Source organism: Phaseolus vulgaris, chromosome 2 (assembly GCF_051622355.1).
Source record: "Phaseolus vulgaris cultivar YP4 chromosome 2, ASM5162235v1, whole genome shotgun sequence".
In the NCBI taxonomy this organism is placed as follows: Eukaryota; Viridiplantae; Streptophyta; class Magnoliopsida; order Fabales; family Fabaceae; genus Phaseolus; species Phaseolus vulgaris.
In genome coordinates this window covers 48,313,113-48,325,684 of record NC_143499.1, presented here as the reverse complement: position 1 = coordinate 48,325,684, position 12,572 = coordinate 48,313,113, and the positions used below count along the sequence as shown (strand labels likewise).

General features: G+C 26.7%; 1 protein-coding gene across 1 annotated transcript; it reads left to right on the top strand.

Moving 5' to 3' along the window:
* Positions 1–9,237: 9,237 nt before the first annotated feature.
* Positions 9,238–11,751, top strand: LOC137812858 (protein SPEAR3). Its single transcript, XM_068615088.2, has 5 exons — positions 9,238–9,703; positions 9,791–9,904; positions 10,562–10,629; positions 11,048–11,126; positions 11,232–11,751. Exons 1-5 carry the CDS (start codon positions 9,491–9,493, stop codon positions 11,346–11,348), a joined length of 591 nt encoding a protein of 196 aa, XP_068471189.1. The 5' UTR covers positions 9,238–9,490; the 3' UTR covers positions 11,349–11,751.
* Positions 11,752–12,572: the final 821 nt, after the last annotated feature.

Below are 12,572 nucleotides of genomic sequence, written 5' to 3'. Positions count from 1 at the left end.
AGACAAAAATTGAGCATGAGAAATGGATGATATGGTGCCATTGATAACAGCAAAAGGAATACTATAATTCCCCCGAAAGATTATGGCAATAACCAATATAGTGGTGCCATTGAATCCTCCCAGTATATAGCAAACCAAAACTAAAAAAATAAAGAAAAGGAATCTTATTCTGATGGCCTCCACTGGAAGGGATGGAAATTTATATATATATACCTTAAAAGGGTCCTTTATGGTATGATTGATCCTTAAGCAGACACTACTCTAATCAATATACAGTGTACATATATAAGAAAAGAAATGAAGATCTCTGATACAATCATGTCTCATATCATCATACTCAATTCTATGAAACCATATCTAAGATAGATCATGTGAGCACTTGGGATGTTGGTTTTCTGAATCAATCAAATCTCTATTTATATACGCTTAGGAGCAAAGGAGGACCACTCACATTAATATTGCCACATTTCCAAGTAATCAGTGGGACCATTTTTTTTATATTAGGGTTAAGAATCCAACTCTTCATTTTTCTCACCATGTGCTCACGACCATTTCCTTGTAGTTTCCAAGGTCCTGTTCCAGTTAGGTTTATTCAAATTTTTAGACTTTTTCTGGTTATATATATATATATATATATATATATATATATATATATATATATATTGTGAGGAAATCTTACACCTAAGCAAAACATGTATTCCGTGGCATCTCAAGAAATAGAGATCTATAGCTGCAAGATTTTAACTCCAAGGTACTTGTTTATTTGGAAAAAAAAAGTAGCCACAAAACTATGTGTACTTGTGACAGCAAACTCATCAGTTTTCGGTTTATAAAATATATGTTCAAGAGCCATGCATTTCCCACTTGCTTTAGATCGACTCTATTTTATACCAAGATGCGTAAATTAATCGAGTTACTTTGTTGTCAACTAAAAAAGAGAGCATATTTGATGAATTGTAAAACATGCTTCACTTCAAAGTTTTTATAAGCAACTGGTTCATTTTTAATCTAGAAATTAAACACGATGAATCTTGAGAAAAACTAAATTCATGTATGCTTTATATTTTGAAATCAAATCTAACAGTACAGACTCATTAAAGCTGAAAATATAAGAATAAAATAATATTTTTCTTAAAGTAGAAGTATGTGGTAGTATTATGGCTCCGATTGTAATTAAAAATCGAAATCTACTCATTCTTGTATTTAAAGATATTCGATGTTTGAATCAGTAGAAATCTTGGAATTTTGAATATTTGGTCTTGAAAAAGGTGTAACATTTATTACGTGAATAAGTCAATAACAAGATTAAATACAAAGGGAGAATAGTGAAAAGATTGAAATTTTGAATATTTGATCTTGAATAAGGGGTAACATTTATTACGTGAATAGGTCAATAACAAGACTAAATACGAAGAGAATAGTGAAAAGATTGTAATATACATTGGAGTATACGTTAGAGAGAAAAACATATTATACACTACTACATTTGTTCTTAACTAATTTAAATTTTTTGGGTTTAAAATCGTGTACAATCTTATTCCAAACATATGTGAACTAAAATAAAAAGATTAATTTTAGAATTGAAGGATTAATTCCAGAAATGAAAAGGAGTGAACGTTGATTATGTAATTAGTGATGAGGGTGGATGATCTTAGAAAGAATAATATCTTTTGCATAGATTAAAAAGGTGGTGACAGAAGGGAGATGCATTAATTGTGTAAGGAAAGGGTTGAATATTGAGTTAACTTAGCCGTGAGGAGAGGTAGGCTCAAGTTCCCGTGTGTGTGTGAATGAAATGAAATAATTAAGAAAAAAAGAAGATAAAGCGAGAATCTAATAAAAAAAGGGGATTGTGAGTGATTCTATGTAGATATGGGACCCGTTGGTTGAGTTAGGGAACTTTGTTTGGCTGCACTTCCATACACAGCGTTTTGGGTGGGATCGTTTTGCTCTGCGAATCAAGTTTCCATGTGTCCACAAAATCACCAATAGATATCCAAACGTCCTTTTCCACTTTCCTTTGTCTTCCATGCATAATTGATCACATAATTCTTTTTCATTCATATCAAAATTTAGTTTTATGATTAAGTTTTGTTTGGATTTTTTTTGACAAGTGTTTATTATGTAAAAATATTATATATAAAGACCTTATTTATTATTTTTAAAAATGATTAGTTTTATATTTAGAACAAAATATACACCATCCCATTTGAATATCATTTATACTGTATTCCATTGTTATGTTTAAACATTTCACCTAAAGTTCATCAACAATATAATATATGTATCATATTTCTATCATTGTCTAAATATAAATAACTAAATAGTCAATTAAAAAATTTATATCCTTGATCTGATTTTAAGCATTTTTTACTTTTTTTAATAATTGATAGTTAAAATCTTGATAACTAATTAGGTATCAATTTAGAAACTATTTAACAATAATAAATTTTTATTTTTTTTTAATTTTTAAAATGGTCTCTTATTTAGACATTAATTATTAATTTTTTTAAAATTGATTTTTATTTCATGAATTTCTTGTAGTGATATATATATATATATATATATTTTGTTATATTCAGTTGAGTTTAGAGAAATTAGGATATTAATATATTGGATGTTTTTTACAATTTCTTTTTAATTATTATCAGATTTTTTTACTAGGTTGAAATATCTCTAGTATATGCCTTGATTATTAATAACAGTTTTAAACTAGATTTTATGATTGAATATCTTTACTTCAGTCTTTATAGTAATATTTTACAATGAAAATTATTTCTTTAAAATGTTATCTGGGTTATTTTAGAAAATACTAAAATAATCAAATTAATATCAATCTAATTTTTTTGAAGCAATATTTAATTTTTTAAATATAACAATATAATTAGAATAAGGATTCACTGATATTTCATCAAAAATAATAATTGTCATGCTTTATTAGAAGAATAATTGTTAACATGAATCCCAGAGTTTGATATATATTTCTACATATTTCATATTTAGTTACCATTTTTACACAGACTCTCCCTATATTTTTTCTTCTTCTTGTCACATGTTTTTTTTCCTATTACACAGTCTCTTTCAATTTAGAAATGCATAAAATGGTGTGCTTACAATTTAAAATTGTTGAAAGAAATAAGGGTAGGTGTAAATTGAACAGAAATGAGTAGTTCTTGTTACCTTTTCATACACGTTATCTATAATACTTCATTGTTCAATGTCATCGATAAGACCTTTTTTTTCAATATAGAATTATTCGATGCCTTGCATTACAAGAAAGGAGGCACCAAGATTTTCCTCTACAAGGTTTTAGCTCACATATTATTCTATTACCATTTTTTTTCTTCACAAATCATTAAAAAAAATATATATAAAAAAAAACACCAGCTGCTTCTGAACAATTTTTTAATGCGTATTTTATTTGTAAGCTCAAACATTTCATATTCCCTACCATAATAAAATCATAAAATAGAAACCAATTTTTAGAGACAAAAAATAATTAATTGTTATAGTGACTAAATTAGATATCATTTTAAAGACTAAAAATTCGTTTATTTCTAAATTAGTTTATATTATTGTTAAATGGTTTCTAAATTGATATCTAATTAAACAACCAAGGTTTTTGTTACCAAATTTAGAAACTAAATAATTAGTAGTTAAAACTTTGGTAGCTAATTAGATACAAATTTAGAAACCATTTAACAATAATATCAACTAATTTAAAAACTATTTTTTTTAATTTTTAAAATGGTCTCTAATTTAGTTACTGTAATATAGAATATAAAAATTTTTAAATAATTAACTAAAGTCTCTCTTTCAATCTCTTGTAAACTTTATGGATGTGCTATTCAAGTACCTTTCTATATATATATCAACACAAAATACATATAAACTTAGTTCATCACATAAATTTCGGTTAAGTGACTAATTAGCATTAATAAAAGTTATTTTCTACTCTCTCTTTTCACTTGAGTGATAAAATGTTATTTAAACAAGAAAATAAAAAAGAAATATTTGCTCGTTTTATCTATTTTTATTTGAAAGAGAAAATGCCTTACTTAAATTAAAATATATAAAAACTAAAATTATGACCAATTCAAACTTTACAAAACGTACCGAAAACATCTTTTCTATCAATTCTAATATATTTTTTAACAAGTTTAAATAAACATACTACTTTATCAATTAAAAAAATAAACAATACTACTCTATTAATTCAAAACTCATGGAATACTAGACTAGTCAAAAATAGTTACTTCAAAACTAAAGAATAATATAACCTAATCATATCTAAAATAGTCCAATCATATAATAATTCAATTTAATGATCAACGTTAGAATATCTAGCCAAAGTCAAAACTTCATAAGTTTTTATATTTTCAAATTATCCTACACAATTAGACTAATAATTGTGCACTTACACAAGTTCTAATTCTTCAAAAATAGACTAATCAACAACTTCAAAATTAATCTTATAAAATATAAACTCATCTTAAAATATTAAATGTCATCATAAGATCAGTTTCATACCAAAATTCAAATTAAACTCAATCAATATAAATTTATCAACTTCTCTTACTTTAAATTTTGTGCTCCTTATTGAAAAGAAAAAGAAGAATACAAAATTAGAAAAAAAAAACTTATTTTTAAATATCCTAATCATAAAAATAAAATATATCACTATAGTCTTACCATGTCAGTTTTACTATGCAAGTGATACGCAAGAAAAGAAAAAAAAAATGAAAAATAAGTGAGTAGAAGTTTGTGCAGGATATTGAAAATAATATGTTTTACATTTAAAGATTGGGTTTTATAGTCTGGAAGAATGAATAACTCACATGTATACAATAGCCACAAATATAATGCATAAAATTAAAGTTGAAAATTATAGTAAAATGGATAAAAAGAGGTTGAATATATAATAGTTGCAGAATAAAAATTAAATCACTCCTTTTGTTTTATTATAAATAAAATAAAATAAAAATGTCCAAGACAATAAACATATGTGATTTCTAAGTTTTGTTTTTATTTATTTATTATTTTTAATTAATAATCTTACGCATCAGTGATATGGTGACAAAAATAAACATGAGATGCTGTGTGTGTCTGTTTTTTAATTATTTAATTATAAGTCACATCATATCATTTGATCAACCACAACAGTTTGTTACATGTTTTAACGTCCTAGCAATTATTAAAGTGATATAAAGTTTAATTAGGTATTTATTAAATAATATTATTCACATTTAAAATTCCTACAACATTTTTACTCCAATATAATAAAATTGAATTTTCATCTTAAGCAAAAATCTTAATTAAATTTATTTAATGTATTGTTTGAGACCAACTAAACAATCACATTAAAGAATAAATTAACAATAAATATAAGTAAATAAATATTTTATTGGATTATATTTTTTCAAATTCAAGTAATATCTCGAAAAATCCGTTAATATAAATTTAATGAAGATATATTTGAAATATATCTTCCTACAAATCTGGATGACACTCCTAGAAATGAACAACCACTCATTTATTTAAGATATGTGACATATATAACCCATCAAGCAAATAACTCATTATTAAATACTATAAATAAACTCTCTACAAACGAGTAAGTACACTTTTATCAACATATACTTTCAATACAGAGTACTTATTTGATCGTCGGATAACCTTTTAGCAAGTTTATTTTTTATCGAGCACTAAGGAACTAAGGAGAGGAAGTGTTGAAATCTGAAGGAGTGAAAAACTAAAGAACGAAAATACAAATGAACACGACCGAGCGACCAAACAATAACAATAGTTACATCAAATCTCAGGTATTATCTTGGTCCATTTTATCTATACAAGTGCATTTAATTTTCTAAATTTTTATAAGATATTTTTTAAATTATTTTTTAGTTATATATTGTTATATTTAAATTAAACGTATTTTTCAAATAATAATATTAAATATAAAAATTTATTAAACGTCCCTTTATTAAATACAGTTTTTAAACCACAGCGTGAATAAAAATTTGCAGATCCAACTCGTGCACTAATTTTTTGTATATAAGTAATTGTAAATACAATATTAGAAAGTAGAAGCTAAACTTATGGCACACTCTAGCATTATAATTAATGCGGTAGATTTTTAATTATCATTCCTTAGTTTGATTCCAGGGAAAAAAAGTGGCCAATCATGTGTTTCACGACTGGTTTTAATTAACTATATGTTTTCATTAAATTAATGATGAGTTAGTAGACTGAATTATCTTATCGCACTGCTTCATGGAAAATTTAATTAATAATACTAGTAATTATCCCAAATTAGTTGTAGTTTATTCAATTTGATATTGTCTATTCTTACTTGAAAATAATTTCATCAATTAATCTATGACAAAAATAAAATAAATAATGTATTATTTTTGCATATAATTATAAATATTTATACTATTTTTTTAATTTAGAAACGTTATTTGAGCGGTGAGATATGATTTAAACTATTTTATCCAATAACATCACTTCTGAATAAATAAAGAAGAAAACAACAAAAATAATCCATTTGTATGCTTCAATATCCATTCCAACAACAATACATATAAGCTATCAACTCTCAATCTCTTCATCTACAATATGTCCCTTTTATCAAACACGAATGAAAAGAAAAAAAAAAAACAATGCAATCTTTGTTTGGATTGAACCACCTACCAAAACTCCAATTCAATAATCTTGGTCATTGTCTAACTTTTTCCTTTAACTTATAATAAAGCAAAATTAAAATATTCTATAAACCTATAAAAAGTTAAAAGAAGAGAGTGTTCAGAGAAGCAAAAGTTTGAATAATATAAATAATGATATATAACTTTTATTTATAAACTTTATTTTTAATGATAAAAAAGTCACCTCTTACACAATTTCTTTTTAAAAAAGCACAAATTACATAAAGCAATAAATTAAATAGTGTAAATTTCAAGTAGGTGAAAAAAGAGAGTGCAATTTGTAATTAATTAAAAATGTTAAAAATGATGAGTTTAAATTAGAATGAATATTGATTGTGTTTAAGTGTAGTGTGTTTTGTGGTTAAGGAAATAATGAGATATTTTTGGTGTGATTTGAAGGGGTTCACATGTCTGGCTAACAAATTGGAAGATTCTTACTTTCCACCACACAAACAACTCATAAAATATGACCCACAAATCATGCCTCAAACAGCTCACTTAGATTTCCTATCTCAACACTTAACTATAACCACATAATTATTATTATTATTATTATTATTATTATTATTATTATTATTATTATCATCATAATTATTTTTATTATTATTAAACATTAATCATAAGATCAGTTTCATACCAAAATTCAAAAATATTTTTTAGACCTTTGAAAAGTGCGTCAAACCTGATGGAATATAGAGATATAAATAAAAAAAATTAAATCACTCTTTTAATCCCTATTTTTTCTTAATTTGTTCAACAACATTCATTAACTTTAGTTAATTAAATACTAATTTAGAAACTATTTATCAATAATAAAAATTAATTTAAAAATTAATAATTTTTTGTCACTAAAATGGTTTCTAATTTAGTAACTATAGTAACTAATTATTTTTTGTTTCTATTTAGTGATTTTTTTGTGGTGTATGTTTTTTTTTCCTTGTATTTTTACATGAATTTGATTTTCGTCCCTAATCCAAACTCTAGCAAGGAAACTATTAGAATAGGTTATTTACGTGACAAATAAATATCCAGTATAAATTAAAATGTTAAAATATTTCATGTTGATTCATCGTTCATCACTAACATGAATGTTGTAATATCATACTACAATCCGCGTTGAAAATTTGTGTTACATAAAAAAAAAACACTAATAAAACTCATTCTAATAGTTTCTTAACTATAAATACCTATGAATTCTAAAATTTATACTAAAAACAAAAATTAATTTCACATTATAACACCAATCCCTTCTCACTAAAGAATATTTCAGTTGTATATTACTTTAAAAAATCCAATGTACATGTTATGCAAAGTATGTATTGACTTGAACTTAAAAAGGTATCTATTTACTCAAAACATCACCTAATGATGCATGATCCCAATCTCAACAAAACATATATCTAACAAGGTTTATCAAAATAAATATTATAAGAATTTTCCAATCAATCACTTAAATTGCAAACTTAATTATAAATACAGCATGACCCTTAAAAATGAAATGAGACTAATATGAATCCGATTTAAATTCTTCATTTCAACATAACATTTTAGCTAAATACTAATAATAAAAAATATAATGTTTGACTAGTAGCTTTAGCTAACTTTTTTTTCCCTGATAGTTAGAAAGTTTTATTTGACTATCAATATTTAGTAAACAAGTTTATTTAGTATTAACATTTTTTATTACTTTAAATAACATTTCAAGCTCTTAACTTTTACACCTTCTAACATATAATAAAACAGATTTGTTAACAGATACACATCATTGTGTTTTATATTTGTTAAACAATTATGTGTACGTGTATCTTGTTATTAACTTAATCATCACACATACACATAATTGTTATAAGGCTATTATAACACGACTCTGTCTGGCTTGTTGTTCTCCCATAGCTAATAATATACACACTATGCAGCGCGTGCGGCTTACCTAATGGCGCGTGGCTGCACATTATGACACAATACACATTATTTATTTAAGATATTAAATTGGAGACAATCCCTATCAGAAAGAGGGTCCAAAGTGTATATAATAGATGCATATGTAATCATTATTATTAATATAAAAATAATCAAAATATAAAAAATATCTTGAGCCAAGAGAATAGGAGCTATATAACATTCATACAACACTGTACGAAAATATTTATAATTTTTAAAATATTAGATATTAAAATATAAATCTATATATTATATAATTATAATTTAATAATAAAAATTTAAGTGCATAATTATGTTTTAGTTATTTTTAGCATAAAGATGTTTTTCATGATTGATTTAAAAAGATTTGATATTTATTTTTATAATTATATTAAAAAATTATATAATAAATTTAAAGTTTTAGAAAATTAATCTATTTTTTTAAATTGTGTTAGAATCGTGTTAAAATTGTCAAAAATTCAATAAATATTTTTAGAATTGAAAACTTTACCAATGTTTTACCAATGTTATACCTGTCAATAAATATTCTATAGGTATCGATGTTCAATACAAACACGTCATTTAAGATAAGTATACAAGTGTTGATAAGATAGAAGATAGATCGAAAGAAGAGAAAAGATTTAGAAGTATATAACATTGAAATCTGTAGACAATCTCATCCAGCGATGCAATACACATACTTCCTCTGCTGCAAGTAGTTTAAAAGACCCATTTCAGATCTCTCCTTTCCCATCATCACAACCTACAAAACTTTTCTTGAACTCATACCAAACCCACTTCAACATTCTCCATTCCATTTTCAAGATCTCTTTCCAACATCATATACATCAGAAGAAAAACCAAGCATGGATAGCAGTTATTTGGGAGAACCAAACTTTGGAAATGAAAGATCAAGTGTCTCTTCTTCAAGAAAAGGGAAGAAGAACAACTCAGACAGGCCTAAGCAACCACAGAGAGGACTTGGTGTTGCTCAATTGGAGAAAATCAGATTACACAGTCAAATGGCCTGTGGCTATCACCCTTCTCTCCACGGCCCTTCCCCTTCTACTTTCACCAACGTAAACCTCTATTATCTTCTTCTTCTTCTTAATTCACTAAAGATATTATTTTTTTTTCTGAATTCGTTTCATTTGTCCCTCACGCAGGAAGATCCAAGAGTGCAAATAGCATATTCATCGGTGCCCTCATCTTCTTTTTCTTACTCATCGTCTCCTACATCATCATATGCAGCTTCCTATGGATTCCAACCCGACATCATGGTAGGTGCAATTTTGGCTTTTCTTAAATATACCAATTGCTTTTCAACTTTTACTTTAAATGTTATAATTTTACCTATTTTAACTCTCATATTCTTTTGTGATGTGGGTGACATGTTCCGCACATATTTTTCACCTCTCTCACTAATAAATAACATTTACTCAAAAGTCAATCTATGCAACTGCGCAGTATATATAAATGCACAGCACGCGATGTGATATACAAACTTGGCATTATAAATATTTTAATTCTAAACTGACTTTCCTCTTTATTTATTTGAGTTTGAATTAAAGTACTACTTTATATTTCAAGGGTATATAGTACAACTTTTCAAGGACTAACCCTAGGCGATGAGGGACGAATATTTGAGTTATTGGTACCTGAATGGACCAAAAACATTCTATAACATGTGGAGGAGAGCCAAGATTACAGTTGCCTAATAATCTCACATCTATTTGTTTCAAGTTGCAATATATATATATAGTACATATGTAGTTTTTTGTATTTTCTTTTTTTTCATAAAATGTGCAAGTATGTGATAATATATATATATATATATATATATATATATATATATATATATATATATACACATGAAAGTGAGTGAGTTGGATTGGAAGAAATCCTACAATTTTGACAAAAATGGTTTGCTTGTGCAGATGGGCATATCCGAATATCACAAAACAAACATCAGATATGGAGATTCTCAGAAAACTAATACAGCAAGGTACTTAATTCTTGTCCAGCTATGCATCGATCGATTCTTGCATTCAACAGCTGGTTTGCATGTTTTTTTTTATTTGGATTGGTGTCTTGAAGCATTGGTTCATATGAAATCCATTAGAAAACTTGAAGTGTAAGAAGAGTTTGGTGTTGTGTGCATTGTAGACATGTGATCGATAATAGAAATTATGGTAGAGTAATTTTTTTATAAATTATATTGTTCTGTTTGTTTTAGAAGCTTGTCTCTTGAATTTAAGGATATCTAGTTATATTTTTTTATATAAAGATTGAGATATTTATTTTTGTTGATAAAAGAAAGATCGATTCTTGCCCTTGAGAAAAAAGAATGTCTTTATAAAAGATTATATTCTCGTTTTATGATGAATTCTTGCTGATATGTGTTTTTTTTTTCTGAAACAAAGATGGGAAACTACCAACGCCATCTTTGAGAGTCAGTATTCTGCTCCATCCAACGTTACTCGACCCTTTATAAACCTAAATGTAAGGAAATTTTTAATAGTGCTCCGCTATGATATTCCATGCAGAAATTTGTATCCAAAATCAGTAAATTCTAAACGATCTTACTATGTTTTCCTCTATTATTAGGACCCGCAAGACATAAATACAAGGAAGCTCAGAAATGGTTCTGTGGGTTCAAGCAGTCAGAACTCCGAATTTACTGATTCTCAAGAACTAGATTTGGAGCTCAGATTATCTCTTTGAACTGCCATTGATAAATGCAATGATGTCTTCTTATATGATCAATTGTAATGCTTTTGTTGACAAATTAGAATTGAAAAGCACGAAAGGTGAACAAGCCAATATATGTGTTAATCTACTTAACCTAAAAGGAAATGATCAGTGAGTTGTATCAACCCATCAACCTATACCAGTTCTTTTTTCTTTGAAAGCTGGTTCTTAGAAGTTTATTACAGTCTACTATTTTTTACCTGTGTCTTTAACATTTTTCTTAACTTTTTATTCATTTTCCTATTTCATTTTTTATACATTTTAAGTCAACTCACTTTTGTTAAAGAACCACCTCTTCCCGTCTCATTTAAGACAAATTGATGGCTTTGTATCATGCTAGAAAATATGAAAATAATGAAACAAATATTTTGCAGTACAGTGGATAATGAAAGGAAAGATCCAAGGAAGGTGGAAAATAATGCAACATACATCAGTCCCTTCAATTATTTTGGAGTGTCTGTCAAACGGACAAGAGAAAAGTTCCATTTTATATACATATTTTTTTCTTTCAAATAAAAGGAAAGAAAATTGTATTTCTTTTCTTATTCACTATTTTACCAAATAACCTATTTTAACATAGCTAAAACATTCTGACCATTATTTTATGTATTACAATTCACACTATACTGATAGATTGTAGGCAAAAAAAAAATGATTAATCCTGAATTAGCTGATCCGATCATAATACTTGCAGTATTGAGCAGACACGTTTTCAATCAGATTAAAGTAGCAAAGATTGATGGGAGAGAAATGTTCACATGCGACTTTGAAACTGAAATGTGATTCAACGTTGAAGGTTTGTGGTGACAAATATGGAAAATTTGGTCGGTTACTTTCTTTAATAGGAAGGAAGTGTTAGGTATTTTTGTTAACGTGGTTTTGCAGAGTGATGAGGACTTTAATAAGTGCAAGTTTAGGTATGGAAAAGATGGATATAATTATTAGGCGAAAACTTAAGACATAATAATGTAGATGTGTCAATGGTTACAAGATCTAGCTGCTGTGGGGGACAATGGTCATGTCAATACCACAAGAAGAGCTGGATTATGCAACAGTGTTCATGCCTGGCTGTTTATGAAGATGAAGATTAGCATCAATGGCAGCATAAAGTTTTCCCACTTTTGCAAATTTTCCCTACTTTATATGTTTATGTAGGGTGTCAATGAATCAACCTCCACAGGTAAATGATGGAAAACA

Bases quoted from the DNA above. Each gene is read 5' to 3' on its own strand.
- LOC137812858 (XM_068615088.2), top strand. From the start codon at position 9,491: ATGGATAGCAGTTATTTGGGAGAACCAAACTTTGGAAATGAAAGATCA. The intron at 9,704-9,790 runs GTAAACCTCTAT...TCCCTCACGCAG, and splicing joins CCCCTTCTACTTTCACCAAC to GAAGATCCAAGAGTGCAAAT. The intron at 9,905-10,561 runs GTAGGTGCAATT...TTGCTTGTGCAG, and splicing joins GATTCCAACCCGACATCATG to ATGGGCATATCCGAATATCA.